Below are 15,297 nucleotides of genomic sequence, written 5' to 3'. Positions count from 1 at the left end.
GCATGTCACCACGTGTGTGCCTGGTGCCCTCAGCAGTCAGAAGAAGGCATCAGATCCCCAGGAACTGCAGTTACAGACTGCTGTGAACTGCCACATGGGTGCTGGGAATCAAATCAGTGTCCTCTGGAAGAGCAACCTATGCTCTTAACCTGAGCCATCTCTCCAGCTCTCTGAGACTTTTTTCTCACTGCGAATTTTAAAATTCCATACCACATGGACCTGGTGAGATGGCTCAGTGGGTAAAGGAGTTTGTGGACATGCCTGATGACTTCATTTCATCCTTAGATCCTACATAGAAGTGAAAAGTGGAACCGACTCCATGAAGTTGTCCTCTGATCTCCACACATAAAGCCCTATGCTCCACGTCACACAAACAGACACAATAATAACAATCATATAAAGTTTAGGGAAAACCCCACACCATGTGCATGTACTACAAAACAACAAAAAAGAGAAAGGAAATGGTAGAGTTTAGAGCTATATAAACACATGGGGAATAAGGACATCCCATTTCACTAAAGGCAGAAATGAGACAACTGGACAAAGTCGACAAGGTTGAAAGGAATTCTGAACTCTGGTGCAGGAAAATACCAGAAAGCAGTCTGGCTGAGAGTGAAGACAGACAGAAAGCTGGGAAACAAATGGTTAAAGAGCAGCAGGCCCAAGGCACCCCAGTCATGCCCATAAAAATGGACCTATGGCAAATGCTTGTACCAATGATCTCATTTCATTTGTTTATTTATTTAGGTTTTTCGAGACAGGGTTTCTCTGTGTAGCTCTGGCTGTACTGGAACTTGCTCTGTAGACCAGGCTGACCTTGAAATCACAAAGATCCACCTACCTTAGCCTCCCTAATGCTAGGATAAAAGGCATGTGCCACCACTGCCTGGCCAACCGATGATTTTGATACTTAAAAAATGCATTATTTCTGGGGAAAAAAATGAATAATAATTACATGTTCAAAGTCCTAGGTAAATACCTTTAATGAATTGCCTGAATGAACTTTCAAGTCAGCTAGGTGGGGTGGCACACTCCTATAATCCTAGCTCTTGGGAGACAAAAGAAGGAATATTACTAAAGTTTGAAGCTAGCCTGGTCTGCACTGGGAGTTCCAGGCCCACCAGGTCTGTGCAGTGAGATCCTGTTTTAAAACAACAGAAATAAAACCAAAACACTCTCTGATCTTTCCATGTAGGTTAATATCTTCTGAGCAAGAAGTACCCAATAAATGTTTATTATTAAGAGCATCCAGACTCTAGAGCTACTGAATCCAGAGATTGCCTATCATTCAGTGGACAGGGATAGAATTACCATCTTTTAGGAAACATTGATACCTGATAATTTAAAAGACAGAAGATAGCCATGCACATACATACCTGTAACAGAGACTGTGCAAACTGGGGCAAGAACAAGTTTGGACTAGGCTAATAGTGAGACCTTGTCTGGAAACAAAAACTGAAAGATAAAAGACAGCTCCAAGCTTTCAGACTTGGATGACTAGGAAAATGACAGACAGCATTAATAAAACAGGGATGGAAGGACTATGTCATCTGTTTAAATGATGAGATCTTAATGTTTTGAGACACGGAGAGTAATACTAGCAACTCTTAGGGAAAAACATTGCAGTAAGGAAGTTACTCAATACTTTCCAGTAAGTCTATTTAATCCCAGAGAAAGTACAAGGAAGGCCGGGGAAATAGCTCAATTGGCAGGAGTTTGATTCCTCAGAACCCATGTAAAATGATAGGCATGATGGTTAGCTGGCTTTCTTGGACCACAAGCTCCCAAATCATGACACAGACTTATTATTAATCATGAAAGCTCAGCCTTAGCTTAGGTTTGGTTCTAACTAGCTCTTTTTAACTTTTTTTTTCATTCATTTTACATACCAACCATAGATCCCCCTCTCATTCCTTCTCCCATTCCCCCTACCTCGATCCACCCCTCATCCCCTCCTCCAACAGGGTAAGTTCTCCCATGGGTATATTCAGTTGAGGCAGGACCAAGCCCCTCCCCACTTCATCAGGGGTGAGCAAGGTATCCGACCACAGGTAATGGGATCCAGAAAGCTGGCTCATGCACCAGGGATAGATCCTGATCACACTGCCAGGGGCCCCTCAAACAGACCCAGCTACACAACTGTCTTCTGTATGCAGGAGGTCTAGTCTGGTCCCATGCAGGTTCCACAGCTATCTGTCTAAAGTTTCTGAGTTCCTCTGAGCTTGGTTCAGCTGTCTCTGTAGATTTCCCATCATGATCTTGACACCAAACCCCCCCTTCCCCCCCCCCGCCCCCCCCCCCCCCCCGGCGGTTTACAAGAAAAGTAAACTCCATATGGAGGTTCTTCAATGCCCATCATCCTTTTTAAGTAGATTGGTGCTGCCAGGAACAGATGTGTCTTACTGTCGTGAAAAGCCTTAGGTTATTAAAACATCTTAAATGCTATGTTCTGTGGGTCTCTGAAGTGTTTGAAGACCATCTGTCTATCTAAAATATATCTATTTGACCTTGAAAAGAACATGGCCACAAATCTGATTGTTAGATGACTAACTACTAACCTGTACTTCTTAATTATCCTAGTTTGTAATTTCAAGGACTAGAAATTTACATTAGTTATTAAATGGGCAGCATAGGTACAATACCTTAAGCAAAAGTAGAAACATACATTAAGCAAAAATAACAAATTTGTATCAGTATGCAAAAATCCATACCAATGTATTTAATAGTTGCTTTTTAGTTTAGATTCAATAACCTACCCTTTTATCCTATCATTCTTATCTCTTTTTCTTTTTAGAAAGAGGTTCTTGATTCTAATCTCCCTTACTTAGTTTCCTCTCTTACCATGAACAATAACAATTTGAAGCCAACCCCTCTAAATGATGATAAACATCCATAACCCACCAAACAACTAAAAACCACCCACCTCACCACTTGGGAATGTGGGAGTCATATTCTTAAAATTATTCCTGCTAAACCGGGCGGTGGTGGCGCACGCCTTTAATCCCAGCACTTGGGAGGCAGAGCCAGGCGGATCTCTGTGAGTTCAAGGCCAGCCTGGTCTACAAAGTGAGTTCCAGGAAAGGCACAAAGCTACACAGAAAAACCCTGTCTCGAAAAAAAACAAAAACAAACAAACAAACAAAATTATTCCTGCTGTCTGGGGGCCACGGCATCTTTAGGGGATCCTGAGATAATGGTCAAGTCCTGGGAGGGCTAGCTGTATTATTTTTTGTTTAGTCTTTGTGTGATGAGAAAGTATAGAGCTTATCTGAGGTCTTGACTGGACAGTCTGTGAGGGTGGACCATCTCAGCTAACAGCTTCGAAGCTGTTCTGGATGCAGAATTTTGAGGAAATTGCAAGAGGCATTCTGAGAGGCTGGATCACCTGGGCTAATTTTCATTATTGGTGTCTGGCCCTTTTTTCTGAAAACACACAAACTTGTAAAGGTTATATATATATGTGTGTATATATATATATATATATATATATATATATATATATATATCTACGTTAACACAAGTATGGAATGTGTGATGTGCACAAGTCAGCTAAAGTTTTTTGTTCGATGTTTGAGCAGGTAAAGGCATCTGTCAACTTTATAAGTACGTTTGACTGCATAAGCCAGTAAACTGTCATGAGGACTCTGTAGCCAACAAGATTTACCATGTCTCATCCAGTCTCAGAGCTGTCCCCATGTCGAGGGACCAGTATATGTGTCACCTGTCCTTTAGTCTTTCTTCGTTTTTTTCCTTCATGTCTGTAGCTAAGATCCTCAGGAGGTCTCCTCCAGTTAATCTGATCTCTTATTTTTAAATTTTTATTTATTTATTTTATGTGTATGAGTGCTCTATCTGCATGTACATCTTTATTTCAGAGGAGGGCATCAGATCCCACTATTAATGGTTGTGCGCCTCCATGTGGTTACTGGGAATTGAACCCAGGTCCTCTGGAAGAGCAGTCAGTGCTCTTAACCACTGAACCATCTCACCAGCCCTGATCTTTATTAATTTTGAAGAGAACCATAACTTTTTGTTTCTTCTGGAAACAAAGGCATAACCTCATCCCCAATGAAACATATTTTTTGACTTCCATTTTGAAGTTAAGACATTTTAAAAATACAAAGGCTGGTTTAATTTAGGAGTTTCCATAATCCAATGTCTCTCAGCAGCTATTGTTTTTTTTGTACGTTAACATTTTCAAAGTCAACAAAATATCATACAGGATCCAGACAGCCTGTATATTTTTCATCCTTACATGCTTTTTTTAATATTACTTTACTCTTTCTTGAAAGATTTCACTTTATTATTTTTAAATTATTTTTTTTCTATGACTGTACTCTTTTTTTTTTTTTTTTTTTTTTTTTTACTGTACCTGTTTAGAGGTTTTTCCAGTCTGGACTGCATTACTGAAGGCCGGTAGCCTTCTCTGACCACGTGAGCCAAACCTATCTTATCACATACCCTTTTACATTTTCTCAATATGTAATATGCTTTTTAGTAATGAGTAGTGACTCAAAAAACAATTAAAAAATCATTTAATATGCAAAGTGAAAAATTAGGGATATAAAAGCATTTCACATTTTTTTTAAAACAAAATAACACCTTCTAAATTATTTAACAGAAGGTAGAAATCCACAATCTTTTATCTGAAATCCCTAAATCCAGATGTTTCAGAATTATGAAATTTTTCAGATTTTAGAAAGGTAATTCAGTGCATATACCAGACTACATTAACCCTCAGAAGAGTTTGTGGCAGCACCCCCCAATAATCAAACACATTAATATTTATGCAGCAAAATAAATGAATATTCACACTAAATGGGATAAACAGATTCAGTGTCAAGTCAGCATAGATCCAGAAACAATGAATTTTGTTAGCAAGCTTAGGAAAACCTTGTTTTCAGAACTTCTTGGATTCTGAGACTATAATTACAGATAAAGGAATGCAGACCTTTTGAAACTTGTATGACAAGACACAAAAGATTGTTTAAACAAGTGACCCATTTTTACAAATGCAAAAACATACAACCTTCAAATACAGTATAAATTAACAGGCATCTCCTCTTTGATATTATTAAATGTACACCTTAAATACATATACATATAGCACACAACACAAATCACTATGGTCAGTTGACATCAAAGGTACACATGCACAATCCCTTATGTAAGAAAAGGACACTATTCCATGTGTGGTTAAAGAGAGGATTCATCTAACTCCTTATGACGTCAGGTAGAGCACTTGCTGAGAGCAACACAAGGAGGCAGGCTAGTCTTCAGGAAGCACAGTTTTTCTTGTGAGCAGTCTCTTCCACAGAAGCGCGAGTAGACAACCTTTACTTAAAATGAACACTGGATTCGGCAGGGGTGGTGCACGCCTTTAATCTCAGCACTCAGGAGGCAGAGGCAGGCAGCTCTCTGAGTTCAAGGCCAGCCCGGTCTACAAAGCAAGTTCCAGGACAGCCAGAGCTGTTACACAGAGAAACCCTGTCTCGGAAAAAGGGTATTTTTCATCAGCTAAACAAATAGTATTTTGTCAATTTTAAAGGTAAGTAAGTCACTAATGATCTCCCTAGATAGCTGCAGTGTTAAAAATAATTAGCTTCACTAATTTGTAATAAAATTCTATCTGTTCAGAGGTCACAATCATTATAAAAAAATTAAGATTCCGTGCTTGTAAAGTCATTCGTGGTTTCTGGTCACAGCCATTTCTTCCACTGACTGGATGTGAAGAATGGCTTCAGGGAACAAAGATGAATTTCGAATATTCGCAGGAACAACTTTCATGGCTTGAGGGCAGTGAGCAAATGACAGGTCATTCTGTTAACCAGCTCCAGTCAAGACTCTAAAAGCAGGCATGGAAAGAAACAATCAGACGCTGTTTGAATGTAAAGTTCACTTTTTAAAGTTGTTTTAGTATTTGGACACTTTAGAATCAAAATTTGAAAAGTTAAAAACTATAGAAGTTACAGTTTGATTAGCTCACTTTATCTTCTGGTAATATCAAAAATATTTCTTTTCTTTTTTTTTTTTTTTTTGGTTTTTCGAGACAGGGTTTCTCTGTGTAGCTTTGCGCCTTTCCTGGGACTCACTTGGTAGTCCAGGCTGGCCTCGAACTCACAGAGATCCGCCTGGCTCTGCCTCCCGAGTGCTGGGATTAAAGGCGTGCGCCACCACCGCCTGGCATCAAAAATATTTCAAAGTTCTCATAAAAATTTGAGTAAAATATTTATTCATAAGTGGAAAGAGTTGGCATCAAGTCCAAATGCAGCAGTGAATTTACTAAGATTTTAGAGTAGTTTCTCCCAGTTTTAACAAAGCAATAGTTCATAGCAACTACATCTTGATACAACCACTTTTATTAAGTATTAGCATAACTGATCTTATATGCATCAAATACAATGATAGAGTAAAAAGGTACATTCATTCCATTTCAGTAGTCACACTGTGAAGAAAACTTCATCTGACCACACTGCTACGGTTGATATTCACTGATGATACAATGCTACTACATATCAGATGGTTAGTTTTGTGGATTTGGCACAACCAGAATCACCTGGGAAGAGACTCCCAATAACAGTCAGATCAGGCTGGCATGTGGGCATGTCTACGGGTGACTGTCTTGATTCCATTAACTGATGTGTAAACACCTAGCCTAAAAGTGGGCAGCACCATGTCAAGGGCTGGGCCCTGTCCTGTATAAAAATGAAAAAAGTGAGCTGAATACTCTCAGGAATGCAGACGTTTATTTCTCTCTGCTCTTGACTGTAGACATTATGTCTAGCTATTTCTAGTTGCTGCTGTGACTTCTCTACAGTAGTGGTATGTAACCTGTAATTTTAAGTTGAATAAACCCCTCTCCTCTAAGTGGTTTTTTGTAAGGCTAATTTATCACAGCAACAGGGATGAAACCAGGATAAACGTCTCTGCATAACAAAAGATGGAAATTTGAGGTCCAAAATATTTCTCAAATGTTCTTTCCTCTGAGTTCTATTCCCTATATATATCCCAAACGCCAGACACAGCCAACATGGAAAATTAAACCTTTTGTATCCAACATAGCTAAGACACATATTCGTACAAAACTTACCATCATACTCCTGCTCTGTTCCTCATTTGCTTCATGAATAATAGTACTTAAATGGCCAAGACAGTTCAGATTTTCTTCTATCATTTGTGCTAAGGTCTCTCTGATGGACAAAAGAACAAAACCATTTCAAGTTCAGCAAAGAGCAGCTGAGTGTTGCTTCCGTTCTGGTCCTCTAGGTCAGGATGACCACTTTCTGCACCTCAGCACCCCAGCAAAGCTGACTGAGGCAATCTTCAGTTTCTTCACCCCTCCCACTCAGAGACAACATCCTGCTTCATCCACCCACTTCATCCACCCACTTCTGCCTACTCTAGGAAGTCCCCTGTAACTTATCAGATTTCCTTTGGAAACAGGGGGCACTGGTAACTCCTCACCTCTCCCTAAAAATTAAGGGGAAAGACCCCCTTGGTCTAGACAAATGACATAGCATTTTGTTGTTTTGTGTATTTTCTGGATTGTTTCCTTTTCCTTTTACGGACAGTAAAACACCAGCATACTCACTTCACACACAGACAAAGGGGAGAGATTCCTGGTCTCCAGAGTTCCAGGAAAGAGAAAAACTGACTGGAAACCACAGACAGTAGCAATGAGAACAGGCCAGCTGACTGCTGAGAAGGACAGAGGGAACCCGTGAACCACAAAATCCTCTGGATACTTGGACTTGAAGGAGGCTGATTCCAGTTTCTCCCCTCATGCTTTCCTCTCTCTTAGGTCCTGTCATCATCCTTCACCAGCCCACAGTCCCTCTTCTACCACACCATAGGTCATGGTTAACAGCCACTGTTAGCTTAGAACTAAATATTCATTCAGTTATTATCCAACAGAAGAAAATGTCATGGTAACTATTTCCTAATCCTTGGTAATTACATACCACAGGTACATTATAATTAAGATCAGCTTTCCTTTATCAGAAAATATATTTTAAAAACACATTACACCACTGCAAACAGCTACCTGCTCATATTGGAAGTTACCTACAGAGCTGAGATTTTGAACTAGCATCCCTGCCAAGCCTAAATGCCTTTAATGAAAACAAAGGGTTAGGATGTACTAAATTTTACTTCCTTCAGTTCTAATAGAGTATTTCCTGAAGTCTACAAGTCACAACCTCTGCTATACTTGTATATGTACTCATATTGAGCCACATATATAGTGACCCCCAAGACATACACTGCAACTTGCTTTCTTTAAACAATAAAATACCTGATATCAGCTTGCCTTCCTGCCATGTGCTTTTTCTTTCATAAAAGCAGAGTACAGAATGTGCAACTGCATGACCTCCTGAGCAGTGATGTAACATGGGTGCACTTCTGCAAAACTAATTATGGGCAGACTTCCGGGAAATGCTTGGTGCTGTGGAGGTCTCCGTGAGTTGTGAGAAAAGCGACAATACACAAGCTAGCAAAGAGCCACTTGAACACGGCACACCTTATGCTGAGAAAATAACAGAGATGGACAGTCATTCAGCTTTTAGCAAGAGAGTAAGAACTAAAGACAAAATGCAGGGCTGCAAATCTGAGTTCTTATTTGCAAAATGATTTAAAGCACTAAAAATATCAGATTTAAGAAATACTAAGTTAAAAAATAATCTCACTACTTTATTAAAAGAACTCAAGAATCAAAAAAATAAAAACGGCAAAAAGTGTAATTTCTCAGAGATATGGTTAAGGAAGGGGAATGGTTTAGGTAAAGGAAATTGATAAGCCAGGAACAGAAATGGCTTAGAACTTGAATTGAACTAACAGTTATTAGCAACACTTACTGAAATTTATTTCCAAAGCATTTTACATACACTGTCCAACTGAATTTTCACATCAGTCCTATAAGACATCCTTATTTTAAAGTGAAAATACATGAACATTAAAAAAATAAATAAATTACTCAAATGCTGAATTAGTCAAAACTGAGCCCTGTTCGGAAGGCACTAATAACCACCATGCTCTACTCTCTTGCTCCTACCCGACTCTGAAATACAACTATCTGTTGTTACAAAGTGAACCCACCCATCTTGAGGAGTTACCACACGTGTCAGAGGATGTTCACGGTCTGCTAACATAGGGGGCATCCATGCTGAGGCTGGAGGGGTTACTGTGCCTTCTAGACTGGATCCCACAAGAGAGCGGGCAGAACTCTGTGTCTGAAGGGGAAGAAAACAGCACACACGTACAATAAATTACAAACAAGCAACCTTGATTCATACCATTTTTTAAAAAGCACACACGTACAATAAATTACAAACAAGCAACCTTGATTCATACCATTTTTTAAAAAGCATACTGTTAAGACATATACTTCAATCATTATTTATATGCACAACTGACTACTTGTGAACAAAACTATTCTCTCCACTACTAACTATACCATCACTGGCCCTTTTCTTCACTGATTAAAACTGAGTGTATCTAACATTGACTGAATGAATCTAGTTCCTCTAATCCAGCTTGGGTTTGGAACAGCTGAACAAGGGTCGACTTATCAAGTCAGATGCATTTACAACCACAGCAATCCAGGGCAGGGAGAACTATAAAAAAGAGGGACTGAGCTGGGTATGGTGGCTCACACTTATAATCCCAGCACTTGAGAGGGAGGAAAATTACAGTAAGGTACAGCCCAGCTTCCAGCCTACACTAGAGTGAGCTCTTGTCTCAAAAGAAATAAAGCCACACACATACCACCAGCACCACCAGGGTTGGAAAGGTGAATGAAAATACAAAATTCCTTGTTGTGGAATAATCTTTGTACACTGTAAATATGTATTTCTCTCATTGCTTAATAAAAGAGATGACTGGCCAATAGCTGGACAGGTAGAGGTCAGGTGGGACTTGCAGACAAAAAGAGAGCACCAAGAAGAGGAGTCTCAGAGAGAAGAAAGATGAACATGCTGTGTTGAAAAATGGTACTGCCACATGGCAGAGTGTAGGTAAGAAATATGGGTTAATTTAGGGTCTGGAGAGATGGCTCAGAGGTTAAGAGCACAGGCTGTTCTTCCAGAGGTCCTGAGTTCAGTTCCCAGCAACCACATGGTGGCTCACAACCATCTATAGTGAGATCTGATGCCTTCTTCTGGTGTGCAGACATGCATGCAGACAGAGCACTGTATATATAATAAATAAATAAATCTTTAAAAAAAAAGAAATATGGGTTAATTTAAAATGTAAGAGTTAGTTAGTAACAAGCCTGAGCTATTGGCTAGCCATTTATAATTAATAGTAAGTCTCTGTATGGTTATTTGGGAACTGGCCGGTGGGACAGAAAAGTCCACCTACAAGTCCTACCTCTATAATCACTCAGACACAAAACAAGGAATATGTGCACCCAATGTAAAATATAAATATTCAAAGGACATAGCTCAAAGTAATAAAAACCACTCTGGCAAAAGTGCTGAGTATTATTCACTAATTACTTACACAGGCAATTTTAAGGAGATGCCATATTTCTTTCTGCCTCTTTCCCTGCATAAACATGACAGTATTGTCAGCTTCTTTGATGTTACTGAGGGCCACTTCCACCTCGGGGAGTAGATCAATAATCTTCTGTTTACAGCCCAGCAACTTGCTGAAGAGAGTAAGTCAGTGTCAAACAATTGTCACATCTCTCAAGACTGTATAACACACCCCCCCAAACCCAGAGGAAAAGAACCTCAACCAGCATCATGTCTATGACTGATCTCAAAAGCAATGACTATAGGGGCTGGAGAGATAGCACAATGGTTAAGGGTACTGGCTGCTCTTCCAGGGGATCTGGGTTCAATTCCCAGCACTCAAATGGCAGCTCACAACCATCTGTAACTCCAGTTCCAGAAGATCTGATGCCCTCTTCTGGCCTCACACACGGGACAAACATGCAAGGAAAACACTCATGCACATAAAGTAAAAAGTAATGCATATACTCAGGGCTTATAAATGGCTATGTTTTCCAAGATACTAACAGAACTATTATTTACCAAAGAAGAATATTATACTTTAAAAGGAACACAAACACATTTAGGCATTTGGCATTTCGGAGGAAATAAAGCAATTTTCTACCTCAGGTGACCAAACAGTTCCTTGAGAACACGGTCCTGACTCTGCACAGTGTGCACAATGATCTTCACCATCTCTGTGCTGTCACTGTAGGTGTGATCTAGAAAAGACTTTAGTTAGTGCAGTTATAACCTCTCTTTTGCAGAACACATCCACTTCCAAACAAAAGATTCCTTAAAAAACTTAAAAAGGAATGCTGTCCTTGAGGTGTGCTACTGCTGTTGTCTCGAGCTCTCAGAAGCTGTGAGATCTACAGAAGACGAATGGTTCTGTCATGGTGCAGAGAGGGGCTCCTGAGACCTTTCCATGATTTATCCTTCAATCCCCCAAAGATTTATGAGCAGCTAACAGCTGCTGGGGTGGGGTGGGTGGCAGCTAGGAGGCCTTATCCCCCTGGAAGGATCTAAAAACGGTTATCAGTTGCAGAAAGACAGAGAAAAGACGGGAGAGATTTTTGTTTAGAAGTGTACTGAGCCACTGAAGCTCCTGTAAGTAATCCTAATGAAACTCAGATTCACCAAACAAGACTATGGTCAAATTATTACTTTGTCTGTCACTGGTGTCCTATCTTGTGTGAGTAGACTGTTCACATCTCCCCATAAAAAGCTTATACAACATCATTTAAATTAAAACTTAGATTTAAAATTTTAAGGTTATCTATAAAGAAAATCTAAGGGGTTGGAGGTATAGTTCAATGATAACTATACACAAAAAGCAAAGTTATGGGGCTAAACATAGTTGTCAAGAGCCCTTGCTGCTTTTCTAGAGGACCAGATTCACATCCATGTTAGGTGGCTCACAAATGTCTATAACTCCATCTCCAGGAGAATCTGATGCTCTCTTCTGGCCTCTGTGGGTACCCCCACACATGTAGCATACACCCACACCCACAGACATAAATATTTTCTAAAAGGTAAATTTATTCATGGTTGTGTGTGGTTATTCTTTAGAGACTCATGTTGCCTGTGTTTGAGATGAATAGCCTGGTTGATCTTTAACCTGTACTAACCCCAATTCAGACAGAGATGGCAACCTTTGGTCAAGAGACTAGCTTTCTTACATGATTAACACTGCTTTTAGAACAGTGGGACAATCAGGCTTTCACTGCCTGTTTACAGCTCACAAAAACTTCATCTGAGAAAAAGCTGACTTAAACTAATCCTGATGTACTAATAAAAGGGATCAGTGGACACCCAGAAATTCACCCCAAAGCCAACTGTCACCTGGCAGATGTCCTCAAATGGGATGGTTGTTGGTTACACTGAGTTCTATACTTTATAAATGACACATCTCAGTTTTTTAAACTACTATCATTAGTTGTTGTATTTCAAAGTATGACAACTTAAGTTTAAAAGGGCAAAAAACTGATGATGTATCACCCTGGTATTTTCTTCGGCAATAAGCCTAAAATCAAAATACCACTATTGCTAATACTTGCTATTAACTGCACAAACTTTCTCATTTAATGTTTTTCTGTGTTACACCCAAAAGGAAAACTATAGGAGTTTCAAAAGAGATTTGAAAGGCTGTGGGACTGGAGCTTAGAGGTAGAGCTAGGGCCTGCCAAGCATATACAAGGTATATATATTGGATCCCCAGTACTGCAAGAGGAAAAAAAAAATCTGTACTTTTTAAAATCATTCCAGAAGCCATTTCCACAGCTCAGCTTCATTCCCAGAATCTCTGTCTCTGTCTCTATCTCTATCTCTCTCCCCTATACCCTCACCCAAGCAGATACAGGGCTCCAAAAACACTTTTCTCCAAACAGTAGTCCTTCATAAATTCTACCAACCAAACCCAAGAAGTTCTCCAAAGAATTAGCTCTTTACTAGTAAAGACCTCAGAACTTCAGCCTTTGCCAGAAGAGGACAAAGAAAATCAGTTTCCAGCCAGGTGGTGGTGGTGGCGGCGGCGGCTGTGGCGCACGCCTTTAATCCCAGTACTTGGGAGGCAGAGGCAGGTGGATCTCTGTGAGTTCGAGGCCTGCCTGGGCTACAGAGTGAGTTCCAGGAAAGTCACAAAGCTAGACAGAGAAACTCTGTCTCAAAAAAACAAAAACAAAACAAAACAAAAAAAAAAAAAGGAAAGAAAATCAGTTTCCACTGTCTTCAGATTCTACCTCTTGCAGGAAAACACTTCTAAACAACCTGACCACCAATAAAGTGAAGTGCCTTTCTGACATGTATTTCGTGAGTATTTGTAGCAATAAGACAAGCAAATTCTACTGTAAGAAAAACTGGAGAGATGGCTCAGCAGTTAAGAGCACATGGCCACCTATAACCCCAGGTCCAGTTTTCCAATGCCCTCTTCTGGCCTCTGTGGGAACTGCACACACATGGTGTACTGACAAACAGGCACAACATTCACACATAAATTAAAAATAAACTCTCAAAAAAAAAAAATTAAAACCAGTGCTTGAGAACATGCTGTTTTTTTTAAAGACAGTGTAAATATTATATAAAGTGTCATATGTTGTTATATGTTTATAAATCTTCAAGTGTAAAACTTGAAAACTATATAAGTTATATAAAACTTTTTAAAATACAATACATACATTTGGGAGCATAGATATCCCTTTTTATTACTTATGTAATCCTTCAAAATAAATATGTTTTTAAGTAAAAGTGTTTTGCATGTATATACTACCTTATTGTCTTCAAAGCATTTCATAAACACTCTCTCAAATATACTGCCAAAGCTTACTGAGTTAGAAGGCTAGGTTTTGATTCATTTTGCACAAAAGGGAAATAGAAACAGAGAGAAGTGTTGGAGATTATTTGGTCAGTAAAATACCCAATTGAGAATTCAAAGCTTCTGGTTTCCAACCAACACTCCTTCCAGCAGACAACGCTCTGTATTTGGCAGATGTTCAGTACGAATTGTTGCCCCAAGGACCTATGAGTGACCTGCGCTGGTGAAGGCATGGTTTTTCAAGACAAACTGCTTCTGAAGAGACTATGGACTTCTTCTCTTACTCCACCCAGAACCCATTGTATTGAATTCTTTCCAACCTCCCTAACTTAAGCAGTATTTCCCCCATCCCTTTTACACATTTTTTTGACTGTTTTTTTTTTCCTTTTTGTTAGGGGAGGGTATGTCTGTATGGAGACCCAAGGTCACCTTCAAGTGTCTTCCCCATGGCTTTCCACCTTTCTTGTTGAGCTAGGGTAGCTCACTGAACCTGAAGCTTGCTGTTTCAGCTGGCCTGGCCACTGAGGCCCAGGAGGAATCCATCTGTCTCTACTTGCCCAGTACTGCTGGGATCGCAGGGGTGTGCTACTATGTGTGGCTTTTATGTGAGTGCTGGGAATCTAAACTCAGCCTCTCAAGGTGGTGTAGCAAGCACTTTACCACTGAGCCATTGCCCCAGTTCCTTCCTTTTCTTTTTTGTTTGAGTTTCTTTTTTCTCTTCTACTTTTTTTTTTGAAAAGATTTATTTATTTATTATGTATACAGTGTTCTGCCTGCATGTGTACCTTCACACCAGATCTCATTACAGATGGTTGTGAGCCACCATGTGGGTGCTGGGAATTGAACTCAGCACCTCTGGAAGAGCAGCCACTGCTCTTAATTTCTAAGCCATCTCTCCAGCTCCGCCTCTACTTTCTTTTCACTTCACTTCAAAAACTTTTCTACTTCAATATCCTTATTACCTTTCTGTTCTCTTAAGTTCTTATAAATTTAAAGCTATTATGACATAATTGTTGCAATGAGAATACCAAAACAGGATCTTACTCTGAAGTGTAAAAAAATAAAATAATATAAAGCTGCACAGCACGCCTTTAATCCCAGCACCCGAGAGGCAGGGCCAGGTGAATCTCTGTGAGTTCGAGGCCAACTTGGTCTAAAATATGTGTGTGTGTGTATATATATATATATATATATACACACACACACACACACACACACACACACACACACACACATATTATATATATACACATATATATACATATAGATATATCTATATAGATATATCTCTATATATATCTATATATATATCTTTAAATACTGTGAGCAAAGTGTCTTACCTGTAGGTCTATGCTTTAACTGCTTATAGAGATCAATGGCACGCTGTTCCCTACAAAAGAGAAAAAGAAAAACTTCTCTGTATGTGGAAGTAACTGATAATACACAACTTGAATATTGGTTATTGAGACAAGATCCAATTTTTAAGCAAGTACG

General features: G+C 39.5%; 1 protein-coding gene across 3 annotated transcripts in view; it reads right to left on the bottom strand.

The window, feature by feature from the left end:
- Positions 1 to 4,518: 4,518 nt before the first annotated feature.
- Chuk (component of inhibitor of nuclear factor kappa B kinase complex) overlaps positions 4,519 to 15,297 on the bottom strand; it is a 39,074-nt gene continuing 28,295 nt past the window's right edge. Inside the window, exons 16-21 of one of the 3 annotated variants that reach the window (XM_059257636.1) lie at positions 15,144 to 15,193; positions 11,116 to 11,212; positions 10,498 to 10,645; positions 9,111 to 9,227; positions 7,091 to 7,190; positions 4,519 to 5,845 (exon numbers count right to left, since the gene is read on the bottom strand). In XM_059257636.1, the coding sequence (XP_059113619.1) occupies positions 7,122 to 7,190; positions 9,111 to 9,227; positions 10,498 to 10,645; positions 11,116 to 11,212; positions 15,144 to 15,193 (481 nt within the window). In that variant the 3' untranslated portion in view covers positions 4,519 to 5,845; positions 7,091 to 7,121. Of the gene's footprint in view, positions 5,846 to 7,090; positions 7,191 to 8,293; positions 8,525 to 9,093; positions 9,228 to 10,497; positions 10,646 to 11,115; positions 11,213 to 15,143; positions 15,194 to 15,297 lie in introns of those variants that run through there. The other 2 variants (XM_059257625.1, XR_009378207.1) reach the window with 2 other exon arrangements.

This window comes from Peromyscus eremicus, chromosome 1, assembly GCF_949786415.1.
Source record: "Peromyscus eremicus chromosome 1, PerEre_H2_v1, whole genome shotgun sequence".
In the NCBI taxonomy this organism is placed as follows: Eukaryota; Metazoa; Chordata; class Mammalia; order Rodentia; family Cricetidae; genus Peromyscus; species Peromyscus eremicus.
This window is presented reverse-complemented; position numbering and strand designations above follow the sequence as displayed.